We start from the raw sequence: 16,773 nt of genomic DNA on the forward strand, positions 1-16,773 counted from the left end.
GATAGTGGCTGAGTAAATTGATGAACTGGGTCTTGTTTTTTTCGTTCACGAGAAAGAGCTGTTGATTTCTGTGAGCGTGCATTTCTTCGCTGATTTGAACATCTGCTGAAGCTTTTCCAGCCCTTCTCTGGTGCTCGTGGTCTTTCACTGAGGGTCCACTTTCATAACCGTCAAAAACGATGCTACATATTCCATACTTGGAACGGACATACAAAAGGTACTGCATGATCACTTCTTTGTACGTCTTTCCAGCCAGCCATCGCACTCGATGAAGCAAGGCCCCTCCATCTAAAACATACGTCGTGTTTTGTAATGCTCTCACCATGCTTAAGCCACTAGTCAATCTGTTGGCCAAAACGGCCTTATTCGGCTTACGCATGGCAAAGTCTTTGAACAGAAAATCGAATGAAAGAATGAACGATAGTCTGACCCAAAAGCCTACTCCTGACGTCTTGTACAACCCCGGACGAATATGGATGACTTACCATGAGCTCTGGAGGGTCGGGTGCTCAATGAGGCAAAAACGGTGCCAAAGCAATGCATCTCACATCCTAATCAGCAACCTCCTAACGGGCATTAAAACTAACTCTCAAACCTACTTCACCCCATAATGGGAATGGTAATGACAGATGTAAGGAAGGAGGAGGTGGGACACAGAAGAAGCTGTTTTAGTAAAAACAGAAGGTGTCAGGAGGACTATGAATGGGGTCACCATCTGGTTCCTAGCGTTTCCCAGGAGAGACAGTGTTTGGTTGTGACAGATCAGCCTTTGGAATGAAACCCCCCCCCCCCCCCCCCCAACAATCATCCCCTTTCTCCAAAAGGATGAATGAGAAAAAGAAAAATGATTGTCTGGACAGTGAAGTGCAACAATTTTTAAAATAATATTTAAATAAATAAACGACTAGAATAAAATGGCCAAAACAGTAAATAAACGCCGAGTTTTGTTGCACAAGCCCACCTGTTGGTGCATTGGGCTCAATGAGGGCCGGCACACCTGCAGTTGGGACCGGTGCTTCCTCGAGCACGGGCTCTCCCGCCGTCGAGCGAGTCACACGGACCTTTCGTCTGCTCAGCCCGACTGTCGTCTTGCGCCGCTTTGGGGGAGCAGCCTCACGGTCTTCCCCTTCTTCGGCCTCATCTCTGTCCCGTGAGCTGCTGAGCACACGGAGAGTTGCTGCCCGCACACTCAAGATCCACATCCATCGGAGGCACAGGCTCCAACGTCATACACACGACATTTCAATAGACTTGCATTCCTTCTTCCGTCACCGAATCTTTTTCAAACATCTGTACACTTTTTCTGATCCCTCAGGCATATCAACATCTCTGCTGGAATCCTCGGAAATTTTCCTCTGCAAGGCTTTTACAGTTGGGAAGCAGGGGACCAGACATAGTATTAAATATATATATATATATATATGGTATAGTATACATAAATATTGCAGTCGGTAAGATAAAAAGATGGCGGGAGTGGGGTGGGAAGTTCAAGTTAACCCAGGGTTGTGTGCAACTTGTGTTCAAAACAACAAGCGTTACGCCTAGGTCCCCCGTCGGTGAAGTGATGTGAGTTGACAAAGTGGAAGACGCAAGGCGGCCATCTTGGATTTTGACTTGGTTCAAAACAAAAACAGCCTGCATTGCACTTGCAAACCACAACAACCATTTTTCCACCACTTGAACCCTCGGGGTGACAACTCCACACCGGACAATCACACAATGGCTAAAGGAACAGGCATCCTATGAATGAAATAGAACATCCGTGAATGAAAAGGGAAAATAATGCACAAAAAGGGAGTACCTGCAACAGTCTTCCCTGCTTTCCCGAGGTCCATCCTCGTCCCTCTCTTCCTTCAAATCCTCCCTCTCTTCCTTCTCCTCCAGCTGTGGACGTGGTAGCTGTAGGGATCAACACAATACTACACATCATTGGAGAAACGACACATCCAAATGTTTATTAGGTATGCAAGCTTGGTGCAATTAGGCCCGGCCCATGCATGTGTAACCTTGTTGCTTCTATGCCCCTCCCCCCTTCCCCTTCCCCCTCCCCCTCCCTCTCTCTCTCTCTCTCCCTCTCTCTCTCTCCCCCTCTCTCTCCCTCTCTCTCTCCCTCTCTCTCTCTCTCTCTCCCTCTCTTCCTATATCCCATCTTAATCCCACTTTTCTCAATTTAAATTTTCTCTATCTCCAAATATTACTTAATGCTTTTTTTCTTTCTTCCATCCCGTCAGAATAAGCATATACTCGTACAATCAGACAGGATTGATTTAACCTTAAATATAACACAGAAACCGCGGCAAATTAAGTGTAATGTACGAGTAAAGGTTTACACTGATGAGTTCCTCATGTGAGGTGTACAGAGCGTGTGAGCAGAAGAAAGACGCAGGAAGTGACAGAATGTAGACATCTCAAAGAATTGGAAGAAGGAAAGTGAAAGACAGAAATAGAGGCGCAACATTCACGCCAGGTGCGCACACCATCGAGAGAGTAGATAATTAGAAAAGATAACAATTGTGAGTGAAAAAATGAGAAAGAGTTTGAGAAGTTCGATTGAGTGACGGAGTGCTCTGCTTGAAGGCAAATCTTTGGCTGCTTGGCAAAGGTAATACTAGGTGGTTTGCCATTGCCTTCCCAGCAATTAGTCAGGGCAGAAATTTGTAACTTGTTCAGGATGCCGGTGATAATTCGCCTACTCTTGGCGAAGGACACCGCTGGATCTTTAACATCCACCAATTAATTAATAGTAGACAGGACACCCCGCTTAACGTCCACCCGAGGGACAGCACACACACTGATGAATCATCCTGCCTGTGAAGCACCCGCATGACGGTATCCATGTCTATCTATGCTTGCCTAGTGCGGTGTGGCATGCACAGGACGCGTATGCTATGCCCCGCCCAGTGTGCATATCATTAGCACAGGGTGCGTCTGCTCTGCCCCACCGTGTGCATATCATTAGCAAAGCCCCGCCCAGTGTGCATATCATAAGCACAAGGCGCGTCTGCTATGCCCCGCCCAGTGTGCATATCATTAGCACAGGGCACGGCTACTATGCCCCGCCCAGTGTGCATATAATTAGCACAGGGCACGGCTACTATGCCCCGCCCAGTGTGCATATAATTAGCACAGGGAATGTACGCTATGCGCCACCCAGTGTGCATATCATTAGCGCAGGGCGTGTACGCTATGCCCCGCCCAGTGTGCATATCATTAGCACAGGGCGTGTACGCGATGCCCCAGCCAATGTGCATGTCATCAGCACAGGGCATGTCTGCTATGCCCCGCCCAGTGTGCATATCATTAGCACAGGGCATGGCTGCTATGCCCTGCCCAGTGTGCATATCATTAGCACAGGGCACGGCTACTATGCCCCGCCCAGTGTGCATATAATTAGCAAAGCCCCGCCCAGTGTGCGTCTGCTCTGCCCCACCCAGTGTGCATATCATTAGCAAAACCCCGCCCAGGGTGCATATCATTAAAACAGGGTGCGTCTGCTCTGCCCCACCCAGTGTGCATATCATTAGCAAAGCCCAACCCAGTATGCATATCATTAGCACAGGGTGCGCGGCTGCTATGCCCCACCCAGTGTGCATATCATTAGCACAGGGCATGTCTGCTATGCCCCGCCCAGTGTGCATATCATTAGCACAGGGCACGGCTGCTATGCCCCACCCAGTGTGCATATCATTAGCACAGGGCGTGTACGCTATGCCCCGCCCAGTGTGCATATCATTAGCACAGGTCGTGTACGCGATGCCCCAGCCAATGTGCATGTCATCAGCACAGGGCGTGTACGCGATGCCCCAGCCAATGTGCATGTCATCAGCACAGGGCATGTCTGCTATGCCCCACCCAATGTGCATATCATTAGCACAGGGCATGTCTGCTATGCCCCACCCAGTATGCATATCATTAGTACAGGGCGTGTACGCTATGCCCCACCCAGTGTGCATATCATTAGCACAGGGCGTGTATGCTATGCCCCGCCCAGTGTGCATATCATTAGCACAGGGCGTGTACGCTATGCCCTGCCCAGTGTGCATATCATTCGCACTGCGGTTCTTGCACTTCATCAAACTTTCCCCAAATCCAAGATGACGATTCGATGATTTATTTTAGTTCATTATCCAGTTAATGCAACATAATCTGTGTCCACAAAGTAAATTTATTGGTAGGGAGAGAAAAGGAAAAAGAAATGAAGATGAGCAGAGAAACACAACATCTATATTATTAAAGGAGCCGTGTCAGTCTGTCTGTTTGTCTGTGGTGTTATAACTTGAGAACAGATTAACGGATTTCAATAAATCCAACTTCGGTGGATTCCGGTAACTCCCGGGAATGTTTGTGAGCCCCAAAAAAAGTTTTTTTTTGTTAATGGGTAAATGGACACGCGTGTTATAACTGCAAATGCCAACACGTGACGTTGGTTATCCCTGCACAGAGAGCAGGATCGCCCAGGAATCCTTTCCCCCCCCCCCCCCCCCCCCATAGGTTAGCCTGGTGTTGGCTTAGCGGTTAGGGTGCCGGCTTGGGATCCTGGGTTTGAATCCCGGTCGATCCTGAATTAACGCCAGGGGGTTGACTCAGCCTGTCATCCTTCTGAGGTCGGCAAATCGAGTACCAGTTCACTGCTAATTCCCCGAGTCGCAAAAGGCGACTAACAGGGTTGGCGGCAGGAAGGGCATCCGGGCCATAAAACATCGCTCCAAAAAGGGAACCACGGTGCCCAAAAAAGGCCAACCCCTGCTCTGCGGGGGAAATGGCCTCTAAAGGTGGTTCTTTTTCTTTCCCGTAGATTAGCCATCGCAGCAAAGATTGGTATTTCCGTCAGCGAAGCGACGGATCTTATTTTCTAGTGTAGATAAAAAGGTGAAGAGATGAAAGTCAAAAAGTGATGGAAATACATACAGAAAAAGATAGGCATGCAGTGAACATGAGGAACGAATGAAGATTAAATAAATAATTATAAGGAGAAAGAGAATAACAATGAAATAGAGCTTCTACATTGAAATAATATTTGGCCATCAAGAAAAAGGTCTTTCTCCCATGATGATGAAAAGTTATATTTTGCCCCCAAAACAACACAAAATCACCTCGTATTCATCATTTTCTCACATGGAACCGACCGATTTGCGGTAAATGGAAAGAAATAGTGTACACGGCCCATGTGACCAGAATTTTCAGGACGCAGCAAGTCGTAGCTCACTCTATACAAGGACTCTACCCGACATTGTCCTGCTGGGTGAGCTTTTCCCGGAGTGAGTTTTGGGACGTGTTGGACATTGAAAAGCTATGGAGTTATTGACCTCATGGTGGGGAAGATTTTGCCTGTAGGCCGAAGGCAGCACTGACCCCACATCCTGACCCCACATCCCAATATACACCATATAGTGAGTGGCCTTTGGTGACCTCAAAATGGCATCCAAGGCCAGCGTCTGGTAGCATAAAACCTCAGCCAGATTCTGAAGTACCCAATATTTGGGGCCTACAAGTGCTGCGGTTTGGCCATGAAAAAGTAACAAACAAACAAACAAACATCAAATTATTTACAAGATATACACTTTTTTTCCTCATTGACGGCAGATTAACAAAACGGGTAGTGCGTCACAGATGGGGAAGGCAATTACGAAAAGCGTGAACTTTGTCCTATTTCGCAGCTGTGACAACTACGGCCCAGCCGGTATCAACATCAAACCGCACTCCCCTCGTTATCAAACCGTTGCGTCAAACTGCAACGTCCCCGACACGTCAAAAATGGCACCGATTTGCCACATAAATCCCCGTAGCAGAAGAAACTGGAGATCAAAGGCATCTTCACAAACAGCCACGCACTTGTACATCACCAAACATAGCTCTGGATGCCTCCTGGTCCAGCACTAGCTCGGCGGAATGGCTCCTAGAGCAGGAAAACAAATGCAGAAACAACAAGTGCCACGGCATTTCGACATCCAAAACAGGCTCCCCGCTTCGCCGCCACTAAATCAAGCCCATCGAGGGGTCAACCAAGGCCATGTTATGACTCTGCCGGCAACTCGGGGCTTTATAACCGCTCATCAAAATAATTGGGCGCGTCGGTGTGTGCCGCAGGGTGCGGGACCGGAGCCAAGCCCAAGTGGCGTAGTGAGATCTAGCCAGGTGCTTATTTCACACCTTGACGTAAGGGAGGACACGTCGTTGCGAGAAGCAATTAAAAGCGAGTTGACGCCCGGCCAAGAACTGGTGGCCTCAGGTGACCCTACGAAGCAGAGATGCGTTCCGATGCCGAACATCTTTTGGCAGGTCACGGCACAATAAATTACCTTCGCCATCACACGGGTGTCGCACCTTAGGAAGCCGTAGTACTGACAATCACATCCAATGATCAGCATTTTGCTTGAGACGATTTTAAGCGCTACAAGGGCAAAAATGGGAAATAACCCAGACAGCAACAAAGCTGCGTTTGCTTTGGACATCAAAATAAATTTTTTTATCCAAGACCAAGTCCTGCCAAGTGCTGAGTCAACCAACATTCTCAACAAGGCCCGGTACAATGATAAAGAGCAGAGCAGATGGGAGATAAAAACCACCTTCGTTTTGTGATGGCGAGATATAAAACCTGGATTGATGTATGGAAGAATCATTCAGAGTGGCAAGTGGTTAAAGACGTATGGGTCAACTTGGGACAGGCAGTGGCATGCTGCTTTTGGCCACAGCTTAAGTGGAGAACCACCCCGTGCATCCGCCAAATGCAGCTGCACATCCACAAGAACTCTGTACCTCATGGTTACGGCTCCCAAGGAGCTTTGTGGGTCGACATGGAAGAGTTCAATTCAGAAACGCATTCAACTGCACAACTCTCCACCCTACACAGATCTTCACGTAGCTCCGTGCAACAACAACAAACAACAGGCATTTTAAGGCCATTTTCCCTGCAAGAGCGGGGGTTAGCCTCACGGAGCTCTGTGCGTTTAAAACAAATCTTCCACCTCGTAATCCCACTCAGACAACCCTCCACCCCTCCGCCGCTACATGAGCACTCACTCCAAACTCGCCAACCGATAGTATGACAAATTCCACTGAGCACTACACCAAGCATGAGGAGGATCAAGGTTTAGGTAACTTATCGGATGTAAAACATAATACAATTTTTGCAGGAGAAAACTACGCAATGGTATGACTAGGGGACAGGGCGATGATGAGGGGACAGAGCGATGATGAGGGATAGGAGCGATGATGAGGGGACAGAGCGATGATGAGGGGACAGAGCGATGATGAGGGATAGGAGCGATGATGAGAGGACAGAGCGATGATGAGGGATAGGAGCGATGATGAGGGGACAGAGCGATGATGAGGGATAGGAGCGATGATGAGGGACAGAGCGATGATGAGGGACAGAGCGATGATGAGGGATAGGAGCGATGATGAGGGGACAGAGCGATGATGAGGGGACAGAGCGATGATGAGGGGACAGAGCGATGATGAGGGGACAGAGCGATGATGAGGGGACAGAGCGATGATGAGGGGACAGAGCGATGATGAGGGGACAGAGCGATGATGAGGGGACAGAGCGATGATGAGGGGACAGAGCGATGATGAGGGGACAGAGCGATGATGAGGGGACAGAGCGATGATGAGGGGACAGAGCGATGATGAGGGGACAGAGCGATGATGAGGGGACAGAGCGATGATGAGGGGACAGAGCAATGATGAGGGGACAGAGCGATGATGAGGGGACAGAGCGATGATGAGGGGACAGAGCGATGATGAGGGGAGAGAGCGATGATGAGGGGAGAGGGCGATGATGAGGGGAGAGAGCGATGATGAGGGGAGAGAGCGATGATGAGGGGAGAGAGCGATGATGAGGGGAGAGAGCAATGATGAGGGGAGAGAGCAATGATGAGGGGAGATAGAGGGATGATGAGAGAGAGAGGGATGAGGAAGAGAGAGAGAGGGGTGATGAGAGAAAGAGGGGTGATGAGAGAGAGGGATGAGGAAGGGAGAGAGGGATGGATGAGGGAAGACAGCAATGATGAGGGGACAACGGGATGAGGAAGGGAGGGATGAGGGGAGAGAGGGATGAGGAGGGGACAGATGGATGATGAGGCAAGAGAGCGACGATGAGGGGAGAGAGATAATGAGGAGAGAGGGGATGATGAGGGGAGAAAGGGATGTGTAGGGGAGAAAGGGATGAGGAGGGGATAGAGGGATGTGTAGGGGAGAAAGGGATGAGGAGGGGATAGAGGGATGATGAGGGGAGAGTGTGATGAAGAGGGGAGAAGGATAATGAGGGGAGAAAGAGATGAGGAGGGGAGAGGGGAATGAGGAAGGGAGAGAAGGATGATGAGGGGAGAGAGGAATGATGAGAAAAGAGAGCAATGATGAGGGGAGAGAGCAATGATGAGGGGAGAAAGGGATGTGGAGGGGAGAAAGGGATGAAGAGGGGAGAAAGGGATGTATCAGGGGAGAAACGGATGAGGAGGGGATAGAGGGATAATGAGGGGAGAAAGGGATGAGGGGAGAAATGGATGAGGAGGGGATAGAGGGATGATGAGAGGTGAGGAGATGAGTCAGGGAAAGATGGATGATGAGGGAAGAGGAGGGATGATGGGGGATATATTACACCCACGTTTTCAAAGTCCTGTAGGACGTAGGTCAAAACCACCACATTCAGTCTTATTATTTCAACATCAGCAAATGACAAAGGCCACCACACAGGCCCAGAGAGATTACCCATCAGATTGGATAGTACGCAACGGTTAAGCATTTGTTTGTTTGTTTACAGGGTTTAAGGCTCATGGAGGAGCCTCAACAGAAATCACTCGCAAACACAGGTAGACAAAAACATGAGACACAGCACCGGGGTTTACACAAGCTGCCATTGATTCCCCATTTAAAAAATGACTCGACAAATTTCTGCAGTACTCATTAACTTGGGAAAATGAGCGCTAAATGAATCCAAGCTAAGTGTACAAACAGCCATGAAAGGTCAGGGAAGCAAACACTGTATTAAAAGTGCGTTTTACATGCAAGATTTGGCTGAGCAGAACCAAAAAGCAGAAAGGGGGTGGGCGGTGCTTGGAGTACAAGCCAAGAGAGAACAAAGAAAATGAGAGAAGGTGCTAAAGGTAAACAGAGGTAACAGTCACTGTGTCCTTTGTGACCGAACAGAGTGCTGACCTACGTGGAAGGAATATGAGAGAGGGAAAGAATGGGAGTGCGTTCAAGTGGAATTCCCAAAGAGCTAGACTGAAGCAAAATGACCGACGCGACCAAGTGATCGGTCCTCAAGTTTTCCCCACAGATGAGAAAATGAAAGTCGGTGTATGAAAAGGGAGACTCGGTGGCGTTAAGGTTTCGAGCGTCCCATCTGAATCTAGTTTTGTGTGGATCGTGCTCAAGAAATTTCTAACTGATCGGATCAAGTTTCTAGTTGTCTGATTATGACGTCATAATGAAGGCACCAATGACATCATCATTAATATATGCACATGGTGTCCCCATGTGGAGTACTTGACAATGAGACATGTTTAAAATTTTTTTCCATGGAACAGTTTTCGAGATATAGAGGTTCAAAGTTTTTGGGTTTTTCCAAGATGGCACCCACGCCACGTGACCAATGAAGTCACAATTACTATTTAAAAAACTTATACAGGAGGAAGCGCTCCTATGGTGAAAATTGCTTTGCAATCGGAACAACGGTTGGAGAGAAAAGAATACTCACGTTCTGTGCGGACAAACAAACAGACAAACAGACAAACAGACAAATGGGCCCAAATGCGATACCCTCTCCTCTGGCGAGGGCAACAATGTATGGAATCGATCGAATGCCGGTCGGAGTATGCCAACAACTGGTCGGAGTAAGCCAACAATCGGTTGGAGTATGCTAACAACAGGTCGGAGTATGCCAACAATCGGTTGGAGTATGCTAACAACCTGTCGGAGTATGCCAACAACCGGTCAGAGTATGCCAACAATCGGTTGGAGTATGCTAACAACAGGTCGGAGTATGCCAACAACCGGTCGGAGTATGCTAACAACCTGTCGGAGTATGCTAACAACCTGTCGGAGTATGCCAACAACCGGTCAGAGTATGCTAACAACAGGTCGGAGTATGCTAACAACCGGTAGGAGTATGCCAACAACCGGTCAGAGTATGCTAACAACAGGTCGGAGTATGCTAACAACCGGTGGGAGTATGCCAACAACCTGTCGGAGTAAGCCAACAATCGGTCGGAGTAAGCCAACAACCCTTCGGAGTATGCCAACAACCGGTCGGAGTAAGCCAACAACCGGTGGGAGTATGCCAACAACTGGTCGGAGTAAGCCAACAACCGGTCGGAGTATGCCAACAACCGGTCGGAGTATGCCAACAACCGGTCCGAGTATGCCAACAACAGGTCGGAGTATGCCAACAACAGGTCAGAGTATGCTAACAACAGGTCGGAGTATGCCAACAACCGGTGGGAGTATGCCAAAACCTGTCGGAGTAAGCCAACAACCGATCAGAGTATGCTAACAACAGGTCGGAGTATGCTAACAACCGGTCGGAGTATGCTAACAACCGGTCGGAGTATGCTAACAACAGGTCGGAGTAAGCCAACATCCTGTCGGAGTAAGCCAACAACCTGTTGGAGTAAGCCAACAACCGGTCGGAGTAAGCCAACAACCCTTCAGAGTATGCCAACAACCGGTCGGAGTATGCTAACAACCTGTCGGAGTATGCCAACAACCTGTCGGAGTAAGCCAACAACCGGTCAGAGTATGCTAACAACAGGTCGGAGTATGCTAACAACCGGTAGGAGTATGCTAACAACCGGTAGGAGTATGCCAACAACCTGTCGGAGTAAGCCAACAACCGGTCAGAGTATGCTAACAACAGGTCGGAGTATGCTAACAACCGGTAGGAGTATGCTAACAACCGGTCGGAGTATGCGAACAACAGGTCGGAGTAAGCCAACAACCTGTCGGAGTATGCCAACAACCGGTCGGAGTGTGCTAACAACAGGTTGGAGTAAGCCAACAACCTGTCGGAGTATGCTACCAACAGGTCGGAGTATGCTGACAACCGGTAGGAGTATGCTAACAACCGGTCGGAGTATGCTAACAACAGGTCGGAGTATGCAACAACCTGTCGGAGTATGCCAACAACCGGTCAGAGTATGCTAACAACAGGTCGGAGTATGCTAACAACCGGTAGGAGTATGCTAACAACCGGTCGGAGTATGCTAACAACAGGTCGGAGTATGCCAACAACCTGTCGGAGTAAGCCAACAATCGGTCGGAGTAAGCCAACAACCCTTCAGAGTATGCCAAAAACGGGTCAGAGTATGCTAACAACAGGTCGGAGTATGCCAACAACCTGTAGGAGTATGCTAACAACAGGTCGGAGTATGCCAACAACCGGTCGGAGTATGCTAACAACCGGTTGGAGTATGCCAACAACCTGTAGGAGTAAGCCAACAATCGGTCGGAGTAAGCCAACAACCCTTCAGAGTATGCCAACAACCTGTCGGAGTAAGCCAACAATCGGTCGGAGTAAGCCAACAACCCTTCGGAGTATGCCAACAACCGGTCGGAGTATGCCAACAACCGGTAGGAGTATGCCAACAACCTGTCGGAGTATGCCAACAACCGGTCAGAGTATGCTAACAACCGGTCGGAGTATGCCAACAACCGGTAGGAGTATGCCAACAACCTGTCGGAGTATGCCAACAACCGGTCAGAGTATGCTAACAACAGGTCGGAGTATGCCAACAACCGGTCGGAGTATGCTAACAACCGGTAGGAGTATGCCAACAACCTGTCGGAGTAAGCCAACAATCGGTCGGAGTAAGCCAGCAACCCTTCAGAGTATGCCAACAACCGGTCGGAGTATGCCAACAACCGGTGGGAGTATGCCAACAACCGGTCGGAGTAAGCCAACAACCGGTGGGAGTATGCCAACAACTGGTCGGAGTAAGCCAACAACCGGTGGGAGTATGCCAACAACCTGTCGGAGTAAGCCAACAATCGGTCGGAGTAAGCCAACAACCCTTCAGAGTATGCCAACAACCGGTCGGAGTATGCCAACAACCGGTGGGAGTATGCCAACAACCGGTCGGAGTAAGCCAACAACCGGTGGGAGTATGCCAACAACTGGTCGGAGTAAGCCAACAACCGGTGGGAGTATGCCAACAACTGGTCGGAGTAAGCCAACAACCGGTCGGAGTATGCCAACAACAGGTCAGAGTATGCTAACAACAGGTCGGAGTATGCCAACAACCGGTGGGAGTATGCCAACAACCTGTCGGAGTAAGCCAACAATCGGTCGGAGTAAGCCAACAACCCTTCGGAGTATGCCAACAACCGGTCGGAGTAAGCCAACAACCGGTGGGAGTATGCCAACAACTGGTCGGAGTAAGCCAACAACCGGTCGGAGTATGCCAACAACCGGTCGGAGTATGCCAACAACCGGTCCGAGTATGCCAACAACAGGTCGGAGTATGCCAACAACAGGTCAGAGTATGCTAACAACAGGTCGGAGTATGCCAACAACCGGTGGGAGTATGCCAAAACCTGTCGGAGTAAGCCAACAATCGGTCGGAGTAAGCCAACAACCCTTCGGAGTATGCCAACAACCGGTCGGAGTAAGCCAACAACCAGTCGGAGTATGCCAACAACCGGTCGGAGTATGCCAACAACCGGTCCGAGTATGCCAACAACCGGTCCGAGTATGCCAACAATCGGTCCGAGTATGCCAACAACCGCGGAAAGCAAGTTTAAGCTGATGTTTTGGAAGTTCACCCTTTGTTAGAGCAGGAAAACAACTCTTTTTTTTTAATGTTGAAGGCTCCAGGCACGGACTATATAGGCCTCATCGAGGGCAGGCCTTAAATAAAAGATCTACATTGATAGAAAAGTGAAGAAAGAGAAAATAGTCTCAGAGTTTTTTGAGGAAGTAAAAAAAATAAAAGAAGGCTTAACACCTGGAACATCAGCTTCTCTTTGCTTCCAACTCCATTCAACATTCTGCTCAACATTCATTCAATAACATACACGCTTTGGAGAAGCTAACAATATATACGGTTTGGAGAAGGTAACGATATTGTTATGTACCTGATTGGCGGATTGTGTGACTATGACCCACACAAGACATGGTGAGGCCCAAAGATGGCAAATTATTGGGAAGAACCATGCTGGGATGTCCTGCAGTGAAATTGCACGTCACCCTGGCTCTCATCGGACTGATTTTGGCAATATTGGTCAGCCTACACCAACAACCCAATGATGACAAAGACTGGCCTCGATCTGGACGACTCAGGGAAGACCGGCTACGTGCTGCTGGTTACAAAGTCAGCAGACAGATAGGACATCCTCTTCTCACCCCAGAACAAAAAGCACCGCGCTAGTCATGATGGTGCCGAGCACATTGACATTGGAATCTCACATCCTAGAGGAAGATCCGCTGATCTCATGAAAGATGTTTTTCCTGCAACTAACTGACGGCAGAACTCAGGTGTTCTGGCAACTTAACACGGCCTCGACACACCCACGAACATACACCCACGAGTCCATCCCGTCGCGGATATGGAGCTGCCGGTTACGATTGCAAGCTTGACCTGGTCACTGTGCAGGGTAACCCGACAAGAAAACGTACCGCAGCAATAATTCGGACCACGTTGTTGTTCTACATTACAACAACTGTCCACTTTTCACGAGACGAATGCTTAGAGACTTGGGTTTTTTTTTTTTTTTTTTTTTTTTTTTTTTTTTTTTTTTTTTTTTTTTTTTTTTTTTTTTTTTTTTTTTTTTTTTTTTTTTTTTTTTTTTTTTTTTTTTTTTTTTTTTTTTTTTTTTTTTTTTGTATACAAGATCGAGGCTCGTGAAAGAGCAAATAAAGCAAAAGCTTCAAGCTTCAAAGCAAAAAGAAAGAGCTGAAAGAGCAAAAAGAGCAAAGAGCAAAAAGAGCAAGCTTCAAATAAAGGGTTCTTGGGCACACGTAGACTTTTAAAAAATGGACGCTCCCGTGCAGATTCCGGCAGAGTTGGAAGCTGCTTTGCACTAGCAATGGCAACAATTCCCTTTGGATTCTCCTTGGCTGCTTCTTCAGGGAATGAGGTGGAGGGTTGCGGCAGTCATTCATTCTAATGGTGCTTACACATTATTGACCTTTTGAGACATTCATTCCATTATGACATGAATGGATGTCATTATTGACTGGTCTTGAGCCTTACATCACATGATGTGTTGCCAATAACCCGTTTATAAAGTGTGTTTTTTGGTACAAAACAGTGCAATTACAGACATAATGATAAAAAAAACAATAAAACCTGTGAACGTGTGCGTGTGTTTGTGTGTGTATGTGTGTGTATGTGTGTGTGCGTGCGGTTGGTTGTTATCTCCATTTGCGGGTTTCAGGAGATGGAGCGGAGTCCTCCAAGGACCCAAAGTATCCATCTCCCCTTCGTTAAGGGATCACGTTTCATGGACCAAGATGTTCAACTTTTTCAGAGTTTTGTTCCAAGGTCTCTTTTCAGGATCGTCACCGAACCCCGGATTGTCTCCAGTTGTAGTTCATTTGTGGTAATATCCTGGGTATGGTTTTTTTAAATCCCAGTGAGGTTCTTCTTCATCATCATTACTGTTGCTCCAATTATCACTGGTACAATTTCGATGCTCTTCAGCTTCCAAGATATCTTGACCTCATTTTTGAGACCCTCATATTTGGCCATTTTCTTGATTTCTGCGTTGTTTAGGCCAAAATCGCTGGGTACTGGTATCTCAATAATTAATCAATGCTGTCTTTTCCTTTTTGTTCCTGAGTACAATGTCCGAAAGCAATGCTTTGTTTTCTATGTTAACGCTCGATGGAATCATCAGGTCGTACGTGAGCATGACGTCCTCATTTTCAATGATTGCCCTTGGTTCACGTTTCCATGAATTTTCTGGTACTGGGATTTTTAAATTTTTGCAGATATGCCAATGAATCACTTTGCATACTTTGTTGTGCCTTTGTGTGTAAAGTTATTCTGATAATAGTTTTTTGCATCCCGAGAGCAGGTGACTAGTATTTTCTGTTTCTGTCTTGCAGAATCTACACTTGTCCGTCCGTTTCACTCAGTTCCCTTTTTAACCCATTGGTGTAGTGTCCTTGATCTTGGGCATTTATTATGATTCATTCTCCGTCCCAGTTGAGCTGATCTTTTCATTCGAATAAGCTTTGTCTATCCCCACCTCTGTCCAATTCCTTTTTGGTTGTCGGTGTATATTTCTTGATATTTCTTTTTATATTCTTATTTTGTCTTTTTCGCAAACTTTGGGGCTGTATTTGTCGCTGTTTCATTTTCCTATCTGCTATGTTCCATTTGCACCTGTTTTTAGAGCGAGAGGGGAGAAAGGAGTGGGGGGGGGGGGGGGGCAAGCGAGCCTCACCACATGTTGCTATACTGTACACTCTGGGAGGGAGGGGTGGTACGAGGAGGGAGGTGGGAGTGAGGGAAATGGAGAGGGAGGGGCGGGTGGAGGGGAGAGAGAGGAGGGAGGACGGGTGGGTGAGCAAGGGGGTGAGGATGAGTTGGGGGAGGTAGAGAGAGGGTGGGGAGGGCAGAAGGTGAGGTGAAGGGAGGATGAGGCTGGGGGAGGGAAGAGTGAGGAGCAGAGAGGAGGGGGTTCAAAATGCGGCAGTTGTGATGCCCAGTGTAACATCGATCTGAAGGACGGCACACACAATGATGAATCACCCTGCCTGTGTGAAATGCCGGAATGACAGTTTATAGCTGGGTTGAAATTGAAACCCAGGTTAGACGGCTTGGAGCGAGTGTGCATACCTCTCGGCCATCGTGCTTATCCCATTGCTTTTAATCCTCTATTTAATTTTGCCTTCCAAATTCTTGGGATGTCCCCACAGAGTACCAAGCTGCCGTATCACCATGGAAGCCAAGTGGTTTAAGCACTCAAGCAAGCACTCCAACAAAACGGTTGAAGAATAACACATTAATTTTATCATCTTCACATTGTCCTTAACATTTGTAATTTTAATTTGAAAAACGATGTCCGCTGTGATAAAAAGTCAATTGCACTGCTTGCAACTGTATCGCCATGACTTACAAACATTGGTTGATGAGGAACAGTTTGCTTTTATGGCATTATTTTGCAAGGCTATATATACGCCACATGGTCAGACATACCATATAGATCCGTAATACTATATAGATTTCCCACTCTCTTTTTAAAATCTCAGAACTTTGATTATATACTTTCGTTATTCTGTGAGGGTAGATCGTGTTTCAAGTGCAAGGCACGTCAAAATTATTTTCATGAAACCAGCTCAATGAAGCTGGTTATTTTCGGCACAATTCCTTAATCTTTTCTTCACTCAATATAATTCTCCGAACAGTAGAAAAAGTTAAGTTTCATGCTTTGGCAATTTCCCATTTTCTTGTGAAAATATGCAGAAGGAGGTATCAGAGCTTTGCTTGCTTAAAGTAAATTATATGATTTCAATTATATGTTTTTTTATATCATTTATATGCATTAATGAGTCTGTGAGAGTACATCGTGTTTCCAAGGTGTGGCACGTTTGAAGAGGCCGAAACAAAATGGCAGCGAAATAACCCAGCGATGTGACAGAGGGCTGACCGAGATGGCGCACCGCCATTTTGGCAAGGATTTATTTGTTTGTATTTATTTATTTGTATTATTTGTGATGAGCTTATTCGCTTATTGGTGGTTTCATCATTTACACACATAAATAGACACTAAATTATCTTCAAAAGGGGTGTTTAAACACACCAAAAGACCCATTTTTCATTTATG

The 16,773-nt window shown here is 47.4% G+C and overlaps 1 protein-coding gene across 1 annotated transcript in view; it reads right to left on the minus strand.

Annotated features, from left to right (window-relative positions):
• Window positions 1-16,773, minus strand: part of LOC137439910 (nuclear receptor corepressor 1) — a 345,171-nt gene that overhangs the window by 94,072 nt on the left and 234,326 nt on the right. The window contains 2 exon segments of the mRNA XM_078768007.1: window positions 962-1,158; window positions 1,802-1,899. Of these exon segments, the coding sequence (XP_078624133.1) occupies window positions 962-1,158; window positions 1,802-1,899 (295 nt within the window).

This window comes from Myxine glutinosa, chromosome 14 (genome assembly GCF_964187855.1).
Source record: "Myxine glutinosa chromosome 14, kmMyxGlut1.1, whole genome shotgun sequence".
NCBI classification, from domain to species: domain Eukaryota; kingdom Metazoa; phylum Chordata; class Myxini; order Myxiniformes; family Myxinidae; genus Myxine; species Myxine glutinosa.